The sequence below is a fragment of the Pan troglodytes genome, chromosome 18, assembly GCF_028858775.2.
Source record: "Pan troglodytes isolate AG18354 chromosome 18, NHGRI_mPanTro3-v2.0_pri, whole genome shotgun sequence".
NCBI lineage: Eukaryota > Metazoa > Chordata > Mammalia > Primates > Hominidae > Pan > Pan troglodytes.
The window spans coordinates 72580096-72607117 of NC_072416.2; the positions used below are offsets into that span (position 1 = coordinate 72580096).

General features: G+C 42.0%; 1 protein-coding gene across 2 annotated transcripts in view; it reads right to left on the minus strand.

The window, feature by feature from the left end:
- Nucleotides 1–27022, minus strand: part of GLG1 (golgi glycoprotein 1) — a 154618-nt gene that overhangs the window by 20141 nt on the left and 107455 nt on the right. For both annotated transcript variants that reach the window (XM_016930161.4, XM_016930162.3), the window contains 10 exons: nucleotides 24271–24474; nucleotides 22588–22659; nucleotides 20792–20975; nucleotides 18843–19057; nucleotides 13655–13776; nucleotides 10876–10977; nucleotides 8089–8242; nucleotides 5254–5391; nucleotides 2414–2500; nucleotides 226–288 (listed from right to left, as the gene is read on the minus strand). In XM_016930161.4, the coding sequence (XP_016785650.1) occupies nucleotides 226–288; nucleotides 2414–2500; nucleotides 5254–5391; nucleotides 8089–8242; nucleotides 10876–10977; nucleotides 13655–13776; nucleotides 18843–19057; nucleotides 20792–20975; nucleotides 22588–22659; nucleotides 24271–24474 (1341 nt within the window). The remainder of the gene's footprint in view (nucleotides 1–225; nucleotides 289–2413; nucleotides 2501–5253; nucleotides 5392–8088; nucleotides 8243–10875; nucleotides 10978–13654; nucleotides 13777–18842; nucleotides 19058–20791; nucleotides 20976–22587; nucleotides 22660–24270; nucleotides 24475–27022) is intronic.

Consider the following 27022-nt stretch of genomic DNA (forward strand, 5'->3'; position numbering starts at 1 on the left):
TTGAAATCCTGGGCTCAAGTGCTCCTCCTTGGCTTCAAAGTGCTGGGATTACAGGTATTGGTCACCACACCCGGCCTGTTTACATTTTTAATTTTAACTTGTCAAAGCTGGCTAACACTCAAGAGTAATACATGCTGCAGACAGAGGTGAGTCTGAGATACTCAGGGGAGAGTCCCTGTCAATTTGTTTCTGTTTTTAACCCTTGCTCCTCCAGACATCACTTACGTGGCAGAAGTTCTGAATTATGGGCTCACAGGCTCTCATCAGCAAGGCTTCTATTTGAATATCCTGTAGAAGATTAAATATATTAATACTTCTGCTTTAGAAAGAGCCAGGGTGGAGGAGGAGCAGTTTCTCTTTCTGAATCAGTAATATCTGATGGGCAAATAATCTAATACATACTTTTGGAAACGATTCTAGTATTTGAAGTAGATAGCCCCAGAATAAATATAGAACTGCTCCTCCGTTATACTTTGAAAGGCAAATTTTTAAAGACATATTCCCTTTCGGCCTGAACAAATGAGAAGGCAGAATTAAGAAAAGTGAGGTAAAAACACATGTAGCAATAACATTAGAGTATGCAAAGCCTTTGCAGATTTTCCCAAAATGCTAAGTAGTTCAAAATGAAAACAGGGGTAACTGATATCCATCTTCAGTTTATAAGTTCATAAGCCAGAGCACTGCCCTCAAAGCAGATGCCAAACCACTGTTACTGGGGAACACATACTAATAATGCCTTTAAACAGAGAAACCCGCGCAACACTAGCTCCTGAAAAAACACCTTCCTTTAAAGAGCTATACACCCAGACTGCTCTCATAAGTCCATGATGACAATGATAATGTGAGAGATGACGATAAAATGAGAGAAGGCAATGAACTTCTGAAAACTAGAAAGCAAAAAAGAACTGGTTGAGAAATGTAATTTTACATTATGACAATTCAAATAGAGTACTAAAAGGTTTAAGACAAAATGGTAGTTCCCCACTTCTCTGATTTCTGGCCCCACAAAATAACTTTAACATGTTTAGCTGCCCTCCTCTGTATTTCTAAATAACATCCCAGTGCTTTATGAGGGTTTCTAATCCCCCCTTTTTTTTCCTTTTTATTGAGACGGAGTCTGGCTCTGTGGCCCAGGCGGGAGTACAATGGTGCAATCTCGGCTCACTGCAACCTCCGCCTCCCGGGTTCAAGTGATCCTCCTGCCTCAGCCTCCCAAGTACCTGGCACTACAGGCATGTTTTACCACGCCCAGCTAATTTTTGTATTTTTAGTAGAAACGGGGTTTCACCATGTTGGCCAGGATGGTCTTGACCTTTTTTTTTTTTTTTTGAGACAGAGTCTCGCTCTGTTGCTCGGGCTGGAGTGCAGTGGCGTGATCTCGGCTCACTGGAAGCTCCGCCTCCCGGGTTCACGCCATTCTCCTGCCTCAGCCTCCCGAGTAGCTGGGACTACAGGCACCCGCCACCACACCTGACTAATTTTTTTGTATTTTTAGTACAGACGGGGTTTCACCATGTTAGCGAGAATGGTCTCGATCTCCTGACCTTGTGATCCGCCCGCCTCGCCTCCCAAAGTGCTGGGATTACAGGTGTGAGCCACTGCACCTGGCCTCTAATCCCATTTTTTAAATATTTTAGTGGGTTTCAGGATGGAACAGGGACAAACATACGTATTCAATCTTCCATGCTTAGCTGGAAGTCCTCAGCTTTTATGTTCTGAAACACACAAACATTACCAAATGACCTAACTAAAAGAGCGAGGGATGAGAGAATGGGAATGTGTAGATTGCTCTTGAATGTGACTGTGATGTGAAGTACTGCTGCTATTTTTTTTTTTTGAAACACAGTCTCCCACTCTGTTGCCCAGGCTGGAGTACAGTGGCGCAATCTAGGCTTACTGCAACCTCCGCCTCCCGGGTTCAAGTGATTCTCCTGCCTCAGCCTCCCAAGTACGTGGCATTACAGGCGTGTTTCACCACACCCAGCTAATTTTTGTATTTTTAGTAGAGACGGGGTTTCACTATGTTTGGCAAGCTGGTCTCGAACTCCTGACCTCAAGATCCGCCTGCCTCGGCCTCTCAAAGTGCTGGGATTCAAGGCGTGAGCCACCGCTCACGGCCGTACAGCTGCTATCTTAAGGGAGAAACAGAGGCAAGTCTAATGACTATGATAAATCTAATTTATGAAGAAAACCAAAGGGCTGTATAGAGTGTTGTTCTAGAGAAATGAGGGAAGGAGCTCACAAAGCAACACAATATACTTCTTTATAAAGCAAATATGGAAAATTTGATCAGGTTTCTTTTGATTGACAGAAAATCTGCACTCTCAGGAGTCTAGAAACAGTAGAATCAAACACAAAAGGCCAGGATGCTGGCAGCCACTCTCCTCCAATGAGTAAGCTGCATACCACTTACCTCTGATTCTAACTCAGTGAGGTTGCCAACTATATCTCTACACTCCACCACCAAGTCATCCAGATGGTCCTGGAGGCACTCCAGCTCCTGCAAATATAAAGGCAAGCCACTGGCATTTATCAGTCACATACATGAACAAGGGAAGGGGAGATATCAGCGTCATGACACTTCCCTTTTCAGTGGTCCTCCTTTCTCTTCTTTTTAAAATTACCTCACTGAACAGGACACAAAAGCTTTGTTTAATTCCCCAGACTGAGATTGTTGAAAAGATAATTACTTCATGTAGCAGGTTGGTTATTAGGGCCAAGTGGGCACAAGAGCCATGCAAAGGCTGGGCACGATGGCTCACACCTTTGATCCCAGCACTTTGGGAGGCTGAAGTGGGCAGATCACCTGGGGTCAGGAGTTTGAGACCAGCCTGGCCAACACAGTGAAACCCCATCCCTACTAAAAATACAAAAATTACCCGGGTGTGGTGGTGGGTGCCTGTAATCCCAGCAACTCAGGAGGCTAAGGCAGGAGAATTGCTTGAACCCAGGAGGCGGGGGCTGCAGTAAGCCAGGATCGTGCCACTGCACTGCAGCCTGGGCAACAAGAGTGAAACTCCGTCTCAAAAAAAAAAAAAAAAGAGCTGTGCAAATCTTTCAGAAGACCAAATCTACAAGTGCAAGGAGAATCAATCTTCAAGTGTCCTCAAAGTCTAAAAACCTTATCAGGCCTTGATTCTATTTTCAATCTGTGCTTTGATAATTTGTCACCTCTCATTTTAAATATGCACTTTAATAATGATCATCAGACAAATTCACAGTGAAGAGCACAGATTATTTTAAGACTCTTTATTGGCAAAGTAATTGGGAACCAGGGGTCTGGAACACAGGATACAACTGATAGCTCCTGCAAGTCAGATCTGGGATTCTAACTCCAGTATACATCAAAAGGGTCCTCTGAAGAAAAACAAGTGAACACACTAGGGTTTGGGTACTTAAAAGCTATCTTGTGTGGGCTTTGGAAACCAAGCTGGAGCTATCTGTAGCATTAGTCTATTACTATTCCTTCTAGAGGTTTACAGGTTTAGAGGTTTCAAGTATAATATCAGCTCACTTTCAAAAAGCATATCAACAGCTATTTCTTAGCAAAGTGCTCTGTTAAAGGATCAAGTTTAACTTACTATTCTGCAAGAATCTGTTTCAGAATTAGAATGTGAGGGGAAGAGAGGAGTTGTAGGAATTATACAACAGCCAGAATGGAAGAAGAAGAAGAAATTAAAAAGCTAAAGGAAAATACCCCAAACTTGGGAGTAAAATAAATGGCTAAGAGAAAGATCCTATTAATAGAATCCTGGCTGGTCTCAGTGGCTCACACCTGTAATCCTTGCACTTTGGGAGGCCGAGACAGGTGGATTGCCTGAGCTCAGGAGTTCGAGACCAGCATGGGTAACATGGTGAAACCCTGTCTCTACTAAAATACAAAAAATCAGGTGGGTGTGGTGGCAGGTGCCTGTAATCCCAGTTACTAAGGAGTCTGGGGCACAAGAATTGCTTGAACCCGGGAGGCAGAGGTTGCAGTGAGCCGAGATCGTGCCACTGCACTCCAGCATGGGTAACAAAGCGAAACTGTCTCAAAATAAAAAAAAAAAAGAATTCTTAAGTTTAGCTTCTCCATGACGGGCTGCAATGTAGTGCAGCTTTCTAAAGTTTACTTTACTCGGGGTTCTAAAGGAAACTATTTTCTGGGATTCCAAATCACCATATCCCTTGTTTCATTGGACAGAGGCAACAGAAAGCTCAACTATAAGCATTTTCTAACAATATACCCAACAGAACTGTAGCAGGCTCAGGAAACAGACTGCTGAACATGATAGTCCTATGCTCAACAGACCTGAGTAGGCAACCACGTTTCTCCTTTAAAATGTCCAATTCCTGTACGTGTGACTTTTTCATACTGTACTTCCAGAGGGGGTTTTGTAGTGGTACAAATGGAACCCAGAAACCTGAGTTCACTCCTTGAGTATTTATGTGGCTTTAAACACGCAGTATTCCTACTGCTGAGTATCCTGCATTCAGATGGAAGACATCTAGCTTCCCACATGACCTGCAGTCATGCATCTTTCCTTCTTTCCCTTAAACTGGGACACAATCCTAAGGAGCCAATCACAGCACTCAGGGAATTCTTGGGGGCTGCTCCTTCCCTCTGCTTCCTAGATGGAGAGGCTATATAATGAACTGAACTGAATTTTAGGTAAGGGAATGTATACACTTAACTTCTCTGAGCTTCAATTTGTCAACCAGGTGAGAAAAAATTCCATTTCTACATGTTTTTTGGGACTGTTCTAGGGCATGCCCACTATTCATGCAGACCAGTACTCACATATGCACAGATTTACACCCTGCTTATCTCAAAAGGACTTAATGGAGAAAATGAATTAAAAATGAGTAAAATGAATAAAGATGAGAAACAAAAAGGAAAGGAAAGAGGATGTGAAATGGAGCCAGTAGTAAGCTTTCTACAAAAATGCCTACCATGAAATCTTATATACCTGTAAGAGGCAGGCCATACCATTGGCTCTAGAAGTTTTAATAAGCAACAGGAAGAGGGAAAATAATCAATTACAAAATACAATAACCATAATGCAAACACAAACTCGCTGCCAACTATTCCTGATACAAAGACCAGAGAGAAAATTTTCCTGAGAATTTCTTCCAGAGAAAATATTGAACAATACAACAAATCACATCTGTAAGGTAAAGAGAGATGGATTTTATGGTGTTTGTACTCTGCATAAAATGTTAAACATTAACATCATCATTATTGTAAGACAAACAGAAAGCGATGTCACCTACCTGTCCAGTCTCTGTTTTCTCACTGCACCATTTTCCCAGATCAATCAGGCACTTATCCTGGAGGGCAGGATCCAGCTTGACATCCATGGCACGCTGGTGTAGGATCCTTTGGACTTCAGCTCGGCACTCCCGTGAGAGCTGCATGAGAAAAAATGAGCTAAATACTTGAAAGGTAACAAAACAAAAACACAAAGATATGAGATAAACCTGCTATGAGGAAACTAACAAATAACCCTGTATTTTATCTCCCAAATTTTATACCTCAAATATCTTCCAGAATAAAAATTAAATGTTGCAGCCAGGTGCGGTGGCTCACGCATGTAATCCCAGCACTTTGGGAGGTCGAGGCGGGTGGATCACCTGAGGTCGGGAGTTTGAGACCAGCCTGACCTACATGGAGAAACCCTGTCTCTACTAAACACACAAAATTAGCCAGGCATGGTGGCACACGCCTGTAATCCTAGCTACTCGGGAGGCTGAGGCAGAAGAATCGCTTGAACCCGGGAGGCAGACATTGTGGTGAGCTGAGATTGCACCACTGCACTCCAGCCTGGGCAACAAGAGCGAAACTCCGTCTCAAAAAAAAATAAAATAAAATAAAATAAATAAATAAATAAATAAAATGTGCAAGAGGCTTAGAAAAGCCCATATCTTTAGCAATGTGATTATACATATTCAGCAGTTTCTAATATACTATATAAACAACATTCTTTTATGAGAGTATCCTGATAAAAGTGAACTGGCTTCATTCAGACTAGGTTAGTTGGAAAGTTTTGTGTTTGTTGTTTTGCTTAGCAAAACTAATGTGTCAGTCTATGAACGCCATGTAGAAGGTCAGATCCAATTCAAGAGAGCATATACACTTGACTCAGGAGAAATGAGTTCAAATTGACCTAAATCAGAAAAAGCAGGAAAATGTAGATATAACATTATGAGATAGGACTGGACTCTTCTAGATGAGCTATGAAGAATTAGCAGAGGGTAAAGCAGGTGAAAACTAGTATTTTTCCAAGGGCCATGACAAAGCTGTTATTGACAGATACAGTTAGTCTCTCTTGCAAAAAAAGAAAAAAAAGCCAGCATACCCGGGGCAGGAGGGATGGAAAGTAACTGTTTAATGAACACAGGGTTTCCTTTTGGAGTCATGGAGTGTTTTGAAACTAGACAGACATGATGACCACACAACACTGTAAATGTACTAAATGTCACTGAATTTTTCTCTTTAAAATGGTTAAGACCAGGAGCAGTGGCTCACACCTGTAATCCCAGCTCTTTGGGAGGCTGAGGCAGGCACATCACCTGAGGTCTGGAGTTCGAGACCAGCCTGACCAATATGGAGAAACCCCATCTCTACTAAAAATACAAAAATTAGCCGGGCGTAGTGGCGCATGCCTGTAATCCCAGCTAATCTGGAGGGTGAGGCAGGAGGCGGAGATTGTGGTGAGCCGAGATCGCACCATTGCACTCCAGCCTGGGCCAAAAAGAGTGAAACTCCGTCTCAAAAAAAAAAAAAAAAGGGGGGGTTATTTTGGCCAGGCACAGTGGCTCACACCTCTAATCCCAGCACTTTGGGAGGCCCAGGTGGGCGGATCACCTGAGGTCAGGAGTTCAAGACCAACCTGGCCAACATGGTGAAACCCCGTCTCTATTAAAAAAAAAAAAAAAAAAAAAAAAGCCAGGCATGACGGCAGGCACCTGTAATCCCAGCTACTCGGGAGGCTGAGGCAGGAGAATCACTTGAGCCAGGAGGAAGAGGTTGCAGTGAGCCAAGATCACACCACTGCACTCCAGCCTGGTGTGCAGTGAGACACGTTCAAGAGTGAGGCTTTGTCTCAAAAAAAAAAAAAAAAAGATTAATTTTATGTTATGTGAATTTCACCTCAATTAAAAAAAAAAAAGAAAAGAAAACTAGCACCACAGGCTCCAACTCTTTCTTATTTAAAAGAGAAGAAACCTCCTACCCCCTAGTCACTGTAGTGACCAGAAAGATGCCGGGATGTGGGAGCCCCCATGGTTAATGAGAGGCTCATTATATGGAGAAAAAAAAAAAAAAAAAACAAATTCCCACGTTTTCTCACACAGCAGTATAAACACTGGGTTAGGGAGCAGCAACTGATGTATGCCATTTCCTTCTGAGTCCCCTCATTCTGGATTTGAGATAGCCAGGCTTTTGCATTAAGCTCAGAAGGGGTATTTCTAAGGATGGATGAGAAGTGGTACCATCTCAACTCTCCGGAACAAAGGCAGGACTGATAATGGAGCATCTCAGAAGGCAGAGAAAGCCATCGTGGAGAACAAGTGCATGTCAGTGCGCACCGGGAAGCAGCCGATGCTGCCGAGACCCCAGCACACACAAACATCCCAACAAAAAGCAGCAGTTGGGGCAGACAAATACCAAGAGACTGAGGTATGGAGGTTTCTGCTCCAACCAGTCCATGGGCAGACAATGCAAATGTGTTCAGCTGCCAAGAGGAGAAGCCTAAAATCCATTTGTAGCCTGGCTAAAAGCTTCTAATGGATCCTTAAACCTAAATAAAGTTAGGACAGCAGAATTTAACTGTCCATTTGTGATTCAGATTTTGGGAATTAAAAAAAAAAATCTGAAAATCTTCCCCCACCCACTTTGTTAAAAACATAAAATCAGATGATAGAAGCTGGTAGGGCAACTCTAAGTGCACTCATGGAAGGAAGAAGTTTCTAGAAGTGCAGCAATCTTCTCCCCACAAAATAGTCTAAAAAGTTTTCCTAATATGACTGAAATCAGAAGAATATACAGCAAACAATTTAAAAAACAAATGACAATAAGAAGAAATGAAGTCGATATTCACTGCATACCCTCCTTCCCTGTTCCTCAGTGCGGTAGGCGTGTCTGTATAAACAAGAGAACACAGCTCCCTGAGGCATAAATTCACTGGTCTCATTCCAACCGTGGGTATGGCAAAGACGAGAAGCGTCTCCCTGGCACTTGCGGTACAGGACAGGGTCCAGCCTATAAGGTTAAGAGTTAAAAGATAACCACTAATTAATAGACATTTCCTTCTAACACAGGCTCAGGGTTTTTATGAGGTGTTTGCTTGTATACTCATTGATAATCACTTCCAGGGGCGTGGAGACAGAAGATATGTAAAAGTATATTCCTGAATTTTGTTCTTTTGTTTTTTTTTTTTTTTGACACGGGATCTCTCAATCTGTCACCCAGGCTGGGGTGCAGTGGTGCTATCTTGGCTCACTGGAACCTCCGTCCCCCGGGGCTTGAAGGCAATCCTCCCACCTCAGCCTCCCAAGCAGTTGAGGCAACAGGCACACACCAGGCTCTTTTTTGATATTTTTGGTAGAGACAGAGTCTCGCCATGTTGTCCAGGCAGGTCTCAAACTCCTGAGCTCAAGCAATCAGCCTGCCTTGGCCTCTCAAAGTGCTGGGATTACAGGCATAAGGCACTGCACCCAGCCGTGAATTTCGTTCTTAATGAACACACAGTAGTCAGCACTGTGGGAGGCCTAGGCAGGAGAATAACTTTCTATAGAAGTTTGTTAACCTTCTACAGAAGATTTAAAGTCTCTCTCAAAGATATCTTGGCTTTGTTAGATACCTAACATTTTAATAGACTTAGCACTCACATGCCCTGGGTGAAAACAGAAAACTAGAGTTGTAGCCACCACCAGGCAATTCACAACTTTTTACTTAGTACTTTTTACTAAATACCTTTTTCTAAGTAGGAATGAAGTTCAATCCTATGTAATGTATTAGATTGAGTAAGATCAGGAAATGGCAAGATAAATAGTCTCCTATTCAATTTTCTCTCTTCTTCCTGTGCCAGGTAAGGTGGTTATCTTTTTGGTTACTTGAGTGTGCTTATCAATTTATGAGACTTGACATTTAACTCTCAATCTGGAGACAGTGGATTAGACAATGAGCCTGCTTCTTCTCCACATCAGACCAGGGCATGCTTAATTCTGTCCATATTATATTGTCAACTTTGGTAGATGGCTAGTTAATGGGAGAAAAAGCTAATATTTAATCAGTAACTATTAAGAACTAATATTTAATGAGTAACTACACAGCACTTTTTTTTTTTATTATGGGGGAAGGAATTAAAGAGGAGAAAACGTGATTTTGATTAAGGCAATACACTCAGTAGACTATTTAGGTTGAGATGGCCTGAGTAAGCAAAGGGAAATTACAGCCCAGCTTTCTATAGTCCTTTCCAGAGCTAATCTGAAGGAATAGAAATAAGAATATATTGAATCTTCAAGTAATCTCTTTCTAGAAAAAGTATGTGGGCAAAACACATGCACACACACACGTTTTTTGAGATAGGGTCTCACTGTTAACATGCAGTGGCATGATCACAGCTCACTGTAACCTACAGCTCCTGGGCTCAAGTGAATCTCCTTTTTTTTTTGAGACGGAGTCTCGCTCTGTCTCCCAGGCTGGAGGGCAGTGGCGCGATATCGGCTCACTGCAACCTCCGCCTCCCGGGTTTTACGCCATTCTCCTGCCTCAGCCTCCCGAGTAGCTGGGACTACAGGCATGCACCACCTACGCCCGGCTAATTTTTTCTGTATTTTTAGTAGAGATGGGGTTTCACCGTGTTAGCCAGGATGGTCTCGAACTCCTGCCCTTGTTATCCTCCCACCTCGGACTCCCAAAGTGCTGGGATTACAGGCGTGAGCCACCGCGCCCGGTTCAAGTGAATCTCCTGCTTCAGCCTCTCAAGTAGCTAGGACTACAGGTGCACACTACCATACCTGGCTGATTTCTTTTTAGTTTTTATAGAGACAATGTCTTGCTATGTTGACCAGGCTGGCCTTAAACTCCTGGCCTCAAGCTATCCTCCTGCCTAGGCCTCCCAAACTGCTGGGATTATAGGTGTGAGCCACTGTGCCTGGCCAAAATATATATTAATCACCAAAAAAAATTAACTACCACACCATGGTGGCTTAACAACCGAATGGAGAAGCCACTGAACTTGAAAAGCTAGAGAAGCAGTCGGATCCAGCACTGGCTGCTTTGGAGGTGGGGAGAGAAAGCAAGATGCGGAAAGAGGAGGGGAATGCCAGCCAATGAACTCGGTGATTCTGGCTGTAATACGGATCCTTCTCCTAGTTCACCCTCCCACCCCCGCCGCTTTTTGTTAACAGAATGAGAGGGAAATTAGAGAATCAAGTTGTCACTTATTGACAAAAACCCCTTAAGACAGACTTAATTCAGTAACTGAATAAATAAATAAAAGCCAATTACCATATCCACTGCAAATCAATGAAAAATACAACTGCACTATTATCTTCTTAGAGACATATCTGAAGGCGCTTTTGCCACCCCCACAGGTGCCATACTTCTTACTAGACAGATCTTTGTAGTATCAGAAACATTTTGACCCTGACTTCCAAAGTCGTGGTGAACAAGGATGTGTGGTACAGGCTGGTAGCGGGCTGACTCTGCTTTTAGATAATGTTCTGAAAGTGATAAAGAATAGTTTTTCAGGGGATTGGAGTGTGTTAGCTGTCCCAGAACTGAACAAAAAGAGTTTCCTACTGATTATTTTAATAAATACAGGTAATTATGACTACACAGGAGAAGAGGCTGAGGCAATACATTTACTTTGGCTTCAAAATACTCACTTCCAATCCCGGGAGATGAAATACTGCAGCTCTAAGAGACGGTGTTCACAGTCTTCTACCATCTTCTCTGTGTATAAATGTTCCATCAGGCACGACAAGATCCTAGCCATAAAATGTGTAAAATTGTTAACAAGAGAGAAGTGTTCAGAACTCTATGTCAATATAATATTTCCCTGGTCTGTAGAAGACGGCTTTTAGTTATTTTCTTAGGGCAATCAGATTTATTTTTCTGAGAATCACTCAAATTAACTGAACCTGACAGTGGTTATACCTTCGATCAACTTCAGAGCCACTCAGCACTGAAGACTATGCATGCACAAGGGCAGTGTGCAGCTGCTGTATTTTTAACTGGTTATGAAAAGTTTCCAACACACAAAGAAGTAGAGAATAATGTAACAGCCAACTTCCCTCCCCATAACTTTATCAATCTACGGCCAAGTCTGTTTTAACTCTAGGCCTCTTTGCTGATATTTTAAAGCAAAATCCCAGATACTCCATCATTTCATTTGTAAATATTTCAGCATGTTTCTTTAAAATATAAGGACTTAATACCATTATCACACCACTAAGCAATTATTTTAAAAGCTTTACTATCATGTAATACCCTGTTAGTTTTCAAATATTTTCCTTTCTTTTCTTTTCTTTTTTTTTTTTGAGATGGAGTCTCGCTCTGTCGCCCAGGCTGGAGTGCAGTGGTGCAATCTTGGCTCACGCAAGCTCCGCCTCCCAGGATCACACCATTCTCCTGCCTCAGCCTCCCGAGTAGCTGGGACTACAGGCACCCACCACCACGCCCGGCTAATTTTTTTGTATTTTTAGTAGAGATGGGGTTTCACTGTGTTAGCCAGGATGGTCTCGATCTCCTGACCTCGTGATCCGCCCGCCTCGGCCTCCCAAAGTGCTGGGATTACAGGCGTGAGCCACCGTGCCCGGCCCAGATATTTTCAATTATCTTTTTTTTTTACAAGTTTGTTCAAATCAGGATCCAGAAAAGGTTAACTGATAAGTATCTTAAATGTATTTTCATCTGTAGCAGTTCTTCCTTCTTCCCTCTCCCCTGCCCCCTCTTTGCTTGATGTGGTTATTTTTACACTGTAAATATTCTTAATTAGTTTAACCACACAGAAAGCTTTGAGGAAGAATATGATTTTCTAATTCTCTAGCACAGCATGAACAGCAGGAGTTCTTGCATAGCAGCATGAGATAAACATGGACTATACTCACTTTGTTGTTGGGTATGGCCAACTGCAGGCTATAAAGATTTTTGCAGAATGGGAAAGCTGCTCTTACTTGCAACTGTTTTTTTTTGTTTTTGTTTTTGTTTTTGTTTTTGTTTTTTTTGAGGTCGAGTTTTCCTCGTTGCCCAGGCTGGAATGCAATCGCACGATCTTGGCTTCACCTGCCTCAGCCTCCCGAGTAACGGGGATTACAGGTATGCACCACCAACACCCCACTAATTTTGTATTTTTGGCCGGGAGTGGTGGCTCACACCTGTAATCCCAACACTTTGGGAGGCCAAGGCGGGTGGGTCATGAGGTCAGGAGTTCAAGACCAGCCTAACCAACATGGTAAAACCCTGTCTCTACTAAAAACACAAAAATTAGCTGGGCATGGTGTCATGTGCCTGCAATCCCAGCTACTCGGGAGGCTGAGCCAAGAGAATTGCTTGAACTGGGATCCGGGAGGCGGAGGCAGCACTAAGCGAGATTGCGCCACTGCACTCCAGCCTGGGCTACAGAGCAAGATTCTGTCTAAAAAAAAAATAAAAATAAATTGTATTTTTAGTAGAGACGGGGTTTCTCCATGTTGGTTAGAGGCTCATCTCGAACTCTGGACCTCACGTGATCCGCCAGCCTCAGCCTCCCAAGGTGCTGGGATTACAGGTGTGAGCCACCACGCCTGGCTTGGTTTGGTTTTTTGAGACAGGGTTTTGCTCTGTCATCTGGGCTGGAGTGCAGTGGTATGATCATAACTCACTGTAACCTTGAACTCCTGGGCTCAAGCAATCTTCCCACATCAACCTCCCAAGGAGATGGGACTACAGGCATGCACCACTACGCCAGCTCATTTTAAAAACTTTTATGTTGCCTTGCTATATTGCCCAGGCTGGTTTCAAACTCGTAGCTTCAAGTGATCCTCTCACCTCGGCCTCCCAAAGCACTACAATTACAGGCATGAGCTACTGCATCCGGCCATGGTTTAAGAGCTGTTTTTACATCATAAAAAATAAAACTAAAGAATGAGAATACTTTAATATAGCATTTATTCAGCTTTTCTAGATCTTGGTTGCAACTTTAGTATTCATTTTGTCCATTACTACTCCCTTCAACTACCACATTTTGTTTTCTATTTCTATTTTCTGTTTCAAGTATTTTCTGATGATTACCAGGTAGTCAACGTATACAATGAGTCAATATACAACTAGGATGAAAAGTACAGAGTGCCAAAGTATGTACCACCTATCCTGAGTGTCTCTCTTTCATTTTAATTTGATTGTGATATAAAATTATTCAGTAACCTAATATATAGGTCCATATATGCTCAGTCATTGTCCGTAAACACCATCACAATATTGGGTCTAGGTGTCTCTATATCATGGATGAGGCAGATCCTAGGTTTTAATTCCAATACTAGTTTTAATAAAAGTTGGTGTATGTTCAACTTGTTCAACAAAATTTCAGTTAAGATGTCAAACCACCCAAAAGTCATTTGAAGGAATGTTCCCTGTGCTGCCAAATGAAATACAATATGGATAAATACCATGGAGAAGATAACTTACATTGGGTCTCCAGATCTTATATGTTTGCAGGCTGTCTGGATTACAGATTCACAAGCTTCATTCAAAGCTCGATCAATGCGGTAATCTGCACCAGGGTCAGTCTCCTGAATCAGTGTTTGAAGCTGAATTAAAATAAATTAAGAAGGAAGAAAGAAAGTCACTTAGGTGCTAGGTAAGAGCAGTGTCTTCATACATTCAGTTGCTCAGTCCTATTTACCACAATGTACTCCAATAAAGTTGTCTACAGTTGTCACTAGCCAAGCTCAAGAGCATTTGCCAAATACTTTTCCAACTGGTTTCTCTACCTTGACTGCAGGTTTTTCTGTTTGAGTCATTGATGGGGACTGCTTATCTTTGTTCTCCGTAATCCCTGGAGGTCTTTACAACATGAATATGAAGGCTGCCTCTTTGCTTTTATCTGCCTACTTGTTAATCAGATTACTAAACCTGGTGCTCCCAGCAAAGCCAGATTTAAGTGGAAAAGAGTAAATAAAGAACATTTTCACTTAGAGACCTAATTGGGTCATAAGAATCTAGAATTTGAATTTTGCTGCAAAGACACTGGTATTAAGTCAAGTGTGCTGTGCTTTATTAAAAGCAGATGTGCAATTTCATTTAACTTGCAGAAATATCAATTACAAAAAACAGGATTATGTTATTTATAATTTCCCATTTTCCTCAACTATTTTTCTATAACCAAGAGGTAAACCAGAGCTTGCTCATTCTAAGTACATAGAAAAATACTTGTCATTATGCAGCTGGAAATGAGACTCTATTCTTTATCATTTACTTTTCCATCTTGTCATGGAACAAAGGAAAGACAGGAGAATAGGTACTTCACATTTTTTTTCCTGCCTTTAAGGCACTTGGGGCATAGATGAAAAAGCTCTAAATTAAAATCAAAAGAACTGAGTTCTATTAATAGTTCTGGCTCTGACAGATTAGCTTTGAGAACATGGACAAATTGATTACCTCTAAGTTTTAGTTTCTTTAACTGCAGAAAATTGTAAGAAATAATAATATATGGGAGAATATTAGGTAAACTGCAAAGCATTTTACAGACATGAAAGATGATTATTACTACAGATAAGTAGCAGATGGTGTTTTGGGGTAGAAATCTTTTTTTTTTTCCCCCCGAGACAGAGTTTCGCTCTGTCACCCAGGCTGGAGTGCAGTGGCATGATCTCTGCTCACTGCAACCTCCACTTCCCGGGTTCAAGTGATTCTCCTGCCTCAGCCTCCTAAGTAGCTGGGACTACGGGCATGTACCACCACTCCCGGCTAACTTTTGTATTTTTAGCGGGGATGAGGTTTCGCCACGTTGGCCAGGCTGGTCTTGAACTCAAGTGATCCGCCCACCTCGAACTCCCAAAGTGCTGGGATTACAGGCGTAAGCCACCACACCCAGACCTGGGGTAGAAATCTTTAATAATAGAAAGCAAATTTGAAAACTATAATCCTTACTGGTTTGCGTTCCCTTTTGCCAAGTTAAAAAACTGGAACCCTGTTGTGTCACTGATTTGTCCTCTGATCCTTATACATCTAACCTATGATCCCACAGGGCCTTCACTGGAGCACCTGTGGGATCATAGGTTAGATCACAAATTTATCAGAGAACCATAATCAAAAGGAAATAAAGGAAAAAACCACAAACTTCTATTATCCTGAAAGAAGCTGGTAATCCAGAAGAGAGAAACATGAAAGATTTCCAATATTCTAGGATAGAAGTTATTTATACCAAAAATTCTTGGTGGCAATTTGGGAAACCTACAAAATGCTGTGGTTAGCTGGTAGGAAAATTACTATCAAATGATTACCAATGTTACTTATGACATTTGTTGACAAAGACCAAAGCATTTACATCTTTTTCTGAGAAAAGTTGGAAGCAACATGGGAGTCTGCAAGTCTCTGCAAGAACTGTATCAGTTAAATATCCATGACTGACAGGCAAATGTCAAGAAACAATACATGCACTAGACTGCAAATATTTACAGGCAAAAATAAATGCCCTCTAGAGCCTAGTGGGCTAACAGCTCCAGGGATCATTGCCACTCTGGAATTTAGTGACAGTAGCGTGGGAAATAAACACTGAAAATGTGAATTGCTACATGATTATACACCTATTCCAGCCCCTGGCATGCCTAGGAAAACCTGGGAAAATGCTTCAGAGAGATGACTAGAGAATAAGACTGGCAGTTATCTTTGGCCTAGGAGAGCCTGGGCCCACACTTACTCAGCCATGAACGAAGAGAATTTCACAGTTCATGATTATGGTGCATTTGGGAGAGTAAGTACTGAACGAGATGATAATTATCCTTACGCTTTACAGCTTACTACCTGTTGAGAAATCACTAAATCAATCACCAAGCAGAGAACAGGGAAAACTAATGGTCAACCACAGACAGGTATGGAAGTCTGCTGTATTAGGAAGAAAAATTTGAAAAAGAAAGAAAAAAGAGGCCAGGAACAGTGGCTCATGCCTGTAATCCCAGCAGTTTGGGAGGCCAAAACGGGCAGACTGCTTGAGTCCAGTAGTTTGAGAACAGCCTGGGCAACACGGCGAGACCCCATCACTTAAAAAACAAAACAACAAAAAAGAAATAAAAATAAACTCCCCCAAAATGAATTACTTTAAAACATTCGTCAATTTGACTGGGGATGGCTACTGTAGTAGAACACTAAGGACATTTTTCTCCCTTTGGATCATTTAGGCCTTCAATTTTTGTGGGCAAAAGCTAAAAACCCTGGGTCCATAAAAATAAAAATAAAGCGCTTCTTTCCTACTTGGCTAAATTTATTTTTTATTTTATTTTAATGTTTTAATTTTTTATTTTTTGAGGTGGAGTCTTGCTCTATTGCCCAGGCTGGAGTGCAGTAGTGTGATCTCAGCTTACTGTAACCTCTGCTTCCCAGGTTCAAGCGATTCTCCTACCTCAGCCTCCCGAGTAGCTGGGACTACAGGTGCGTGCCACCACGCCCGGCTAATTTCGTATTTTTCATAGAGACTGGGTTTCACCATGTTGGCCAGGCTGGTCATGAACTCCTGACCTCAAGTGATCTGCCTGCCTTGGCCTCCCAAAGTTCTGGGATTATAGGTGTGAGCCACCATGCCCAGCCCCACTTGGCTAAATTTAATATGGGCAAAACCATATGTTTCACTACTTGAAGCCACTCTCTAGATTTGGAAAGTACTTTTCTTCTGGACACAAAGGGTGATGTGGGAAGTACTTATGTATCTTTCAAGCTGAGTCACTAGTTCTTTCAACAAGCTACATTTTAAAAAGCCCTGGGTGTGAATTAGGTGCCTCGAAATAAAGTCAAACCAGTCTATTTTCTTTTTTCTGTATCCCTTACTACAAGTGTAGCCTCAGTAAAAAGACAGGTTTAGGCCGGGCATGGTGGCTTACACCTGTAATCCCAGCACTTTGGGAGGCTGAGGCGGGAAGATCACCTGAGGTCCAGAGTTTGAGACCAGCCTAGCCAACATGATGAAACCCCATCTCTACTAAAAATACAAAAATTAGCTGGGTGTGGTGGTGGGCAACTGTAATCCCAGCTACTCAGGAGGTTGAGGCAGGAGAATCATTTGAACCCGGGAGGTGGATGCTGCAATGAGCAGAGGTTGCGCCATTACACTCCAGCCTGGGCAACAAGAGTGAGACTCTGTCTCAAAAAAAAAAAGGTAGGTTCATTCCTAACCCCCGCCACAACAACCTTTCTGTGCTGCTTTAAGGATGAAGTGCAAATATAGGCTGTCTCCTGATTCATTTTTGGTCTGGGTCCCAGGACCCACACTGGCACAGAGGTTTCCCAAGGAAGTCACCAGCAACAACTGCACCCTAGAAACAACACTGTGGCAAAATCAAACAGCAGATTCCAGAAGCCTTCCCTCCTGCCCAGGTTGGTATTTTAAAGGAGTTACATTTGTCTGTTTTCCCACCATGGGATGCATAGACACGCATGCGTGCGCACACACACACACAGACACACGTGCACACATGCACTGGTGTCTACTCTGGGTCAAGGTGAGTAATTAAAGCTAAGATATAATTTTACTCCACATCCAAATTCTGTAAAACTGTTGTGTTTCAGACTGCAAAGTTTTGTTTCAGACTGTAAAAATCTGATTTTACACGATTATCAGGAACATAAAATTCGAGTTGATATCCAGTTTTTAATAAAAATGCTAACTATAAAATAATAGACTAATTGTGGCTTTCTAAAGTTACACTGAGGGAGGAGAGCCTCAAGTTTCTACTATTCTAGGATATAAAGCGAAACTATCTCTTGTGCTCCCTAAAGGAAAGTTCACTGCATAGGGCACACTGGTGCACATGGTAAGTTAAGTTGCTCTAAGACTCCTATCCAGTAAAAAGTAATCAACACGGGCAACAGGAATGAAAGGGATGTACTAAATCTCTACTACATTAACTTGTGTTTTGTCCCTGACCTACAGTTATTCAACTGTTTATAAACGCTAGATCAAGAAGAACTTTATCTCCCCAAGCAAAGTATGCTAACTGTGATAGAAAAAGGACTCCCACCATGGCACACGTTTACCCATGTAACAAACCTGCACATGTATCCTGGAACTTAACACTAAATTAAATTAAAAAGAAAATGGCTCTTCCATGCATAGTTGCCCTAGTATATGAAGAAAAGATAGTATGATTTCAAAAATGACATGCTCTCTCGATCCTTCAGGCCAGGAATTCATGCCATGGGGTAAATTAGTAACAGAAAAAATTTAGAAACTTAGAAAAAATTTCAATTCATATCAACTCTTTTTCAGCCTCAACTCAATCAAATCTATTACAACAGGCAAATTCTCTCTTGGTAGAGGGCCTGTCGTCATTGATTGGAACCTGGTTTGCCTTGATTCTGAGTTTAGGAAATCCAGTCTAGCAAGCTGCCCTTTCTTTAGGAACTCTAGCAAATAATGCATTCTATCTATCTAAGAAGACAATTCTTTTTATTGATTATGAGCTCAAACTTTTGCTCTGTAGCAAATGTCACATTCTTACTAAGATATGCCTGAAGAAGCAACATTCAGTCTCTGATCATTAGTACCTAATGTTCAATGTGACACCACAGATGATCCATATAAAGCAAGGTGGGACAGCATCAGGAAGAGGCTCTTCAGCTGATAAATGTGACATTCAAAATGGCAATAGCAATGTCTCCTTACCGCCTGCTGGCAGTTCATTCCAAGGTTCCCCTTCTCCCCTCGAACTACTTTCATCAGACAGTGTAGGGTCCGCCCTTTTCGATGTAATCCGGAACAATGGTGTTCAATCTCCCCCCGACAGCTTAGGATGATCTCAGGGCTCAGAGAAAAGTCTTCCATCAACATGCGTCGGTAATCCAGCATCTCCCCCTGGCACTCACTGCTGACTTGTCGCCCTAAGTTAGGATGTAAGTCATAACATTACGAAGGGTGATGCTATGTATTAGCATCAGAAATCACCACCTATTAAAAGTACATATTTCTATCTGTAATACAATATACCTATCAGACATGCTAACATCTGAAAAGTTTAGAATTAGCAAAAGCTTTAGCAGCATAAAATAGGCTTAGACTCCAGATATTCAGGCTTCTCCTGTCACTGTTCTGCATGAAACAGGTTTTATACTACTGCACTAATAATGCAAATGCTCTGCCCATGGAAATCTTATCAATAAGATAACTATTAGGGTAAAAATGAAAGCCAAAGAACAATCTCCACTGGCCTACACAATTAAAGCTTTTAGAAAAGACTACATTTAAGATATTCACTATAAGCTCCCCCAACTTCTTTGAGCTGTAAATGCCAATGGGGAAAACTTTTTTTTTTTTTTTTCAGACGGAGTCTCACTGTGTCACCCAGGCTGGAGTGCAGTGGCGCGATCTCGGCTCAATGCAAGCTCCGCCTCTCGGGTTCACGCCATTCTCCTGCCTCAGCCTCTCCGAGTAGCTGGGACTACAGGCGCCCGCAACCACGCCCGGCTAATTTTTTTGTATTTTCAGTAGAGACGGGATTTCACCGTGGTCTCGATCTCCTGACCTCGTGATCTGCCTACCTCGGCCTCCCAAAGTGCTGGGATTACAAGCGTGAGCCACCGCGCCTGGCCGGGAAAACTTAAAATAAAAAGATTAAAACAAAACAAAACAAAACAAAAACTGGTCACCCAGACAGTTTGTTTAGTGATAAAGCCAAAATTTGAAGCCAAGTCTGACCCATGTGCTAAATCATGCTACCCTGAGTCTCCTCAAAATGTTGCACAATGTGTATTTCAAAAACGAAAACTAGGCCAGGCGCAGTGGCTCACGCCTGTAATCCCAGCACTTTGGGAGGCCGAGGCAGGCAGATCACGAGGTCAGGAGATCGAGACTATCATGGCCAACGTGGTGAAATCCCATCTCTACTAAAAATACAAAAATTAGCTGGGCATAGTGGTGCGTGCCTGTAATCCCAGCTATTCCAGAGGCTGAACTAGGGAGTCGGAGGTAGCAGTGAGCTGAGATTGCGCCACTGCACTACAGCCTGGTGACACAGAGAGACTCTGTCTCAAAAAAAAAAAAAGAAAAGACAAGAAAACTATTCAGCTGGGCACAGTGGCTCACGCCTGTAATCCTAGCACTCTGGGAGCTAAGGTGGGAGGATCACTTGAGGGCAGGAGTTTTGAGACCCGGCATGCCAACATGGCAAAACCTCATCTCTATTAAAAAAAAAAAAATTGCTAGGTGCGGTGGCTCACACCTATAATCCAAGCACTTTGGGAGGCCGAGGTGGGCGGATCACCTAAGTTTGGGAGTTCGAGACCAGCCTGACCAACATGGTGAAACCCCATCTCTACTAAAAATACAAGAATTAGCCAGGCGCAGTGGCGCTCGCCTGTAATCCCAGCTACTTGGGAGGCTGAGGCAGGAGAATGGCGTGAACACGGAAGGCGGAGCTTGCAGTGAGCCGAGATTGCGCCACTGCACTCCAGCCTGGGCGACAGAGCGAGAGACTCCGTCTCAAGAAAAAAAAAAAAAAGAAAAATACTCAAAAAAGCAAATATGGGAGGAAACTAACGTTTATATATATAAAGCTTTAGAGTGTGAATCCAAAAAGGAACAGAAATGATAATTAAAAAAAAAAAAATGAATGCTACCTCTGTGTACAGCTGACTCCAGGCACATTAACAAGTAGGAGAGCCTGGCTTCACGCGATCGCGGAAGGTTTTCCACATTGCACCGGTATTTCTTCAAGTCACTTTTACAGGATTTGGCCAATGAATAACTGACTTTATAATCCTGGGCAATCAGCTTTTGGCGGGTTGTAAGTGCTTCTCGACACTGAGGAAAGAGTACAGCAACAGCCGTGAGACCACTCATGTAACTTTACTGTTGACGTGTACCACTAAGATGAGCATAGCGACTCAGCCAAGTACATGTCAACAACTGCAGTTATTACCAACATATCTATCTTTAAGTTTGGTTAAAATGTTCACAATTGAGCTAAACTAGTGTGGCATGAGACAGGGGTAAGTGGGTGGGGAACCTAGAAATTCTGTAGTCACTTGCTAGTTGTTGCTGCAATAGCAGCTGTCCAAAACATGTAAATATCTCATAGATCCCAATATGTTAACTTGACACACAGCATTCTTTTCCACTTTAACAATACCCCTAACATAAATTTCACTAGCATCAAACTGGCAACTAACATAACATTTGGGATATTCTGTTCAATGCTTTAAAATACAATTATTCAATTATTCTATATCATCTGAATAATAAGATTTGAATAAGATTGTTCAAATGATACAAGAAAAAGGAAATGAGAAACATTTCTTCAGCTACGCAGGAAAGTAAATGACAAGATAGCAAAATTAATTATTTCAAAAGCCATCAACTATTCTTGCATTCATTCAGGGACAAAGAACTAAAAGAGGATGCTTAATGATATAGCTGCTGAAAAATTAAATAGCTAATTGCCTAGAAAGCACATTGATTTGGTTAACCTAAACTTCTTGAGGAGGCAGGGCTGGCCTTAGTGTGGTTTTATATAAAATTCTCTGATTTTACTTCCCAAACAAAGTAATATCTGAGAATTTTATATAAAATCACACTGAGGATTTTATATAAAACCACAGTGAGAGGCGGGTGGATCACCTGAGGTCAGGAGTTTGAGAGCAGCTTGGCCAACATGGTGAAACCCCGTCTCTACTAAAAATACAAAAATTAGCTGGGCGTGTTGGCAGGTGCCTGTAGTCACAGCTACTAGGGAGGCTGAGGCAGGAGACTTGCTTGAACCCGGCAGGCAGAGGCTACAGTGAGCCGAATCATGCCACTGCACCCCAGCCTGGGTGACACAGAAAGACTCCACTCAAAAAAAACAAAAACAAAACAAAACAAAACCACCTAAAAAAACCACCACAGTGAGAACCCTACTTGGCTTCTCACTATCTAGGTATCACAATCAGGGTTTCATTTTCTTGGTTTCAGCCAAATATGCTTAAAACCCAAGTACCTCACCTCTGAAAGCGGTGAGCTTTATCAGTCATTTACGTTTCGGTATAAGATTATAAGAAATATTGTTTCAGAGAAATTGAGAAAGCTTTTTTTTTTTTTTTGAGACAGAGTCTCACTCTGTCACCCAGGCTGGAGTGCAGTGGTGCAATCTCAGCTCACTGCAACCTCCACCTCCTGGGTTCAAGGGATTCTCCTGCTTCAGCCTCCCGAGTAGCTGGGATTACAGGCGCCCGCCACCACGTCCGACTAATTTTTGTATTTTTAGCAGAGACGGCGTTTCACCATCTTGGCCAGGCTGGTCTTGAACTCCTCACCTCGTGATCCACCTGCCTCAGCCTCCCAAAGTGCTGGGATTACAGGCGTGAGCCACCGTGTCTGGCTGAGAAAGCTTTTAAAAAACAAATAAAACATTCATTAGATTCAAAATAATACTTACCTTTTCACTCATGGATTCTTCAAATTTATGGTTAAAGAGGCACTTATACACTCTGCCCTCACCAGCTTGTGTCTATAAGATGGAACATACACATTATTATTACTTTAGCTAAATAGTTATGCTGAACATTATCCACAATCTCATATAGAGCTTTCTATTAAATGATTATAATCGTACATACCTTTGGACAAACAGCGCTTCCATTTATAAAATTTAATAGGCTTTTAACAAAAACAGTGACTGCAGTAAAGACGAAAAAAATATTCCCATGATATTTGGAGTTTGTCATTTGTTCTCAGATGTATTTTGTTAATTAGGGAACCAAGAGAAGTGTTAGAGTCTGAGTCTTTTTTTTTTTTTTTTTTTTTTTTTTTGAGATAGAGTCACTCTTGCTCTGTTTCCCAGGCTGGAGTGCAGTGGCACAATCTTAGCTCGGTGCAACCTCTGCCTCCTGGGTTCAAGCAATTCTCCTGCCTCAGAGCCCCAAGTAGCTGGGATTACAGGCCCCCGCCACCCTGCCCAACTAATTTTTTTATTTTTAGTAGAGATGGGGTTTCACCATATCGGTCAGGCTGGTCTTGAACTCCAGACCTCAAGTGATCTGCCTGCCTCGGCCTCCCAAAGTGCTGGGATTACAGGCGTGAGCCGCCGCACCCGGCCTCTGAGTCTTCTTTCTTACAAGTGTATGCTAGAGTTAACGAAACTCTTACTCAGTGGCTCTGATGGTTAAAGCTGTTAATGCAAACCAGCAGGCAGAGTGGAAGTGTACACAAGTTACTTTCAGTACTTTGTTGTAAGGATGGAGAGACCATTCTATTTAAAGAGTTAGAAGGCTGTTCTATAGAGTCAGCAGGTGGTAATCAAGGATTTGGTTTTAAAGATTAGCCACCTGTTTTCTTCACCTTAGCCAAAAACACATAAATATATAATGCATCAAAGTTTTAGCCACTGAATAGATGTAAATAAGATCCTGGGTAAAATAAAATTCCTATAGATAAAACAGACTTCCAAGAACTGAAATTGAGAAGTGAGATAAAGCAGAAAAAATACTAAGTGGAGATCATTAGAAGCCAGCTGTTAACCAAATGTTCAGTCATCAAGGCTGAGCATCCAGTTACCACTTTCTGCTATACTGGGACCAATTTCTTCTTCCATTTCTGTGGCTTTTCTACATGTGAGGTTTCTTGATGGCTTATTTTACGTTAGAATAGAGTATTAAAAAATATTTAAGTCACAGTGGCTCGTGCCTATAATCCTAGTACTTTCAGAGACAGAGGGAGGAGATCACCTCAGGCCAGGGGTTCAAGAACAGTCCGGGCAATATAGCAAGGCCCCATCTCTACAAAAAATTTTTTAAAAAATTGGCCAGGCAAGATGGTGCTTGCCTATGGTTTTAGCTACTTGGGAGGCTGAGGCAGAAGAATCGCTTGAACCCAGAAGTTGGAGGCTGCAGTGAGCCATGATCACACCACTTCACTCCAGCCTGGGCACCACAGCAAGACCCTGTCTCAAAAATTGGGGAGGCTGAGCTGGAGCATTGCTTCAGGTCAGAAGTTCGTGACCAGCCTGGGCAACATAGCAAGACTCAATCTCTCAAAAAACAACACAATTAAATTAATTAAAACAAAATTATATATGTGTAAAAATAAAAGGAAGAAAAGAACAGTTTCTGAGCTGACTCACATTTTCACAAAAACGCTCCCGATCATCTCGGCAAGCAAAATATAAATGCCGGTCTAAGTGAAAGTCATCTGATGACAGCTCAGCCACCCGGAGAATGGCTTTCTTGCAGAGTTCAGAAACTTGAATCTTGGGTTCTCTTTCTTCTGCTTCTTTCACCAGGCCTTTCTCCAAGCATGATACCACCTCACCTTGTGAATGTGCATCCTAAAATAGCGAGGATATTAATATTTTAAAACTTTTACCACATGGGTTTCAAATAAACAACATTTGGCTACACACACACACACACACACACACAAAGTAATAAAACCCCATCATAGAGTTGACTTATTAATGTTCTACCAAGAAATCAAGTAAGAACCAACCACATTGTGGAAGTTAAAGAAAATGCTCTCAATAATCTTCAGTTAGAATATAATACTTGCATGCTACAAATGGAAACAGAAATCCTGGAAAGTTTAAGTATTATAGTTTAGTTAGCACTAGAAGTAAGAACCTGAATTTTTAAAAATTTAAAATGTCAAAAATTCATAAGAAACACAACAGGGCCAGGCATGGTGGCTCATGTCTGTAATTTCAGCACTTTGGAAGGCCGAGGCAGGTGGATCACCTGAGGTCAGGAGTTCGAGACCAGCCTGGCCAACATGGTGAAGGCCCATCTGTACTAAAAATACTAAAAATACAAAAAATTAGCCAGGCATGGTGGTGTGCGCCTGTAATCCCAGCTACTCAGGAGGCTGAGGCAGGAGAATCACTTGAACCCGGTAGGCGGAGGTTGCAGTGAGCCGAGATCGTGCCACTGCACTCCAGCCTGGGCGACAAGACAGAAACTCCGTAAAAAAAAAAAAAAAAACAACACACACAAAAAACCACATGGGCTCAAAGTTCTGGTCATAGTTCATGTCAAGACTGAAATTACACTGCTGAAATCTCTGTTCATTTGTCTCTAAAAACCAGGCATTTCCCAAATAACAGGGCTTGCTTTTTTTTTTTTTTTTTTTTTTTTTTTTTTTTGAGACGGAGTCTCGCTCTTTCGCCCAGGCTGGACTGCAGTGGCGCTATCTCGGCTCACTGCACGCTCCCCCTCCCGGGTTCACTCTATTCTCCTGCCTCAGCCTCCTGAGTAGCTGGGACCACAGGCGCCCGCCACCACGCCTGGCTAATTTTTCGTGTTTTTAATAGAGACGGGGTTTCACCGTGTTAGCCAGGATGGTCTCGATCTCCTGACCTCGTGATCCGCCCGCCTCGGCCTCCCAAAGTGCTGGGATTACAGGCGTGAGCCACTGCGCCCGGCCAACAGTGCTTTCAGTCAAGTTAAAAACCAACAAACCACACAATCCACTAAGAAGTTAGAGACTTTCTTTCTCCTTTCCCTACTCTGTGGTGTCCACAAACATCCCAATATGTAGAATCTGTTGTTTAATACTCACATTGATGTTTTGGATTTATCTTAATGGGATTTAACAAGATTACCACTGTTTACACAAAACGCTTCTGAGAGTTTTCTTAAAAACCATCCAATTATCTTTAATTGTACACTTCATCATCCCCATAGCAACCACAAACATTCATTCATGCAAAATATGAGATAGTTCCCCTAAATATTTTCTATTCCAGAGTCCTAATCTATACTTATAAGATATGCTTCAACAATTTAAGGTATAACCACTAATATAGCAAACCAAAGCATCTTAAAATATAGTGCTATTAGCCCGGCACGATGGCTCACGCCTGTAATCCTAGCACTTTGGGAGGCCAAGGTGGGCGGATCACGAGGTCAAGAGTTCAAGACCAGTCTGGCCAACACAGTGAAACCCTGTCTCTACTAAAAATACAAAATATCAGCTGGATGTGGTGGTGTGCACCTGTAATCCCAGCTATTCCGGAAGCTGAGGAAGGAGAATCGCTTGAACCCAGGAGGTAGAGGTTGCAGGGAGCCGAGATTGCACCATTGCACTCCAGCCTGGGGGGGCAGTGCAAGGCTCTGTCTCAAAAAACAAAAAAAAGTATATATATATATATATATATATATGAGATATATTTTTTGTATATATTTTATATATAATATATTTTTATATATATTTTATATATTTTTATATATATTTTATATATATAGTGCTATCATTTATACACACACAATTAAAATCTTGTTATAATAAAATACCTATCTATGAAATAATCTGCATATAATAAAAAGATTCTGGCCAGGCGTGGTGGCTCATGCCTGTAATCCCAGCACTTTGGGAGGCCGAGGCGGGTGGATCATCTGAGGTCAGGAGTTCGAGACCAGCCTGGCCAACGTGGTGAAACCCTGCCTCTACTAAAAATTCAAAAATTAGGTGGGTGTGGTGACACGTACCTATAACCCCAGCTACTCAGGAAGCTGAGGCAAGAGAATTGCTTGAATCTGGGAGGCGGAGGTTGCAGTGAGCTGAGTTAGTGCCACTGCACTCCAGCATAGACAACAAGAGTGAACTCCGTCTCAGGCAAAAAAAAAAAAAAAAAAGATTCCTAAAACCAAGTAGAGTAACATCTACTTCAGACAAAATTTCAAATCAACCAAAGAATGTATTTTTTTCTATTTTAATTAAAGGATTTGTCTATAGCACCTTAATTTCCAAGTGTTTCCATGAAACCTTTCGTGTTATCTCCTAACACACATATGAAGAAAGGACACAGCTCTGATATCTACTGCGGACATGAATGAACAGAGGCTCAGAGGAGTTAACTAACTCATTTGAGTTGTAGAACA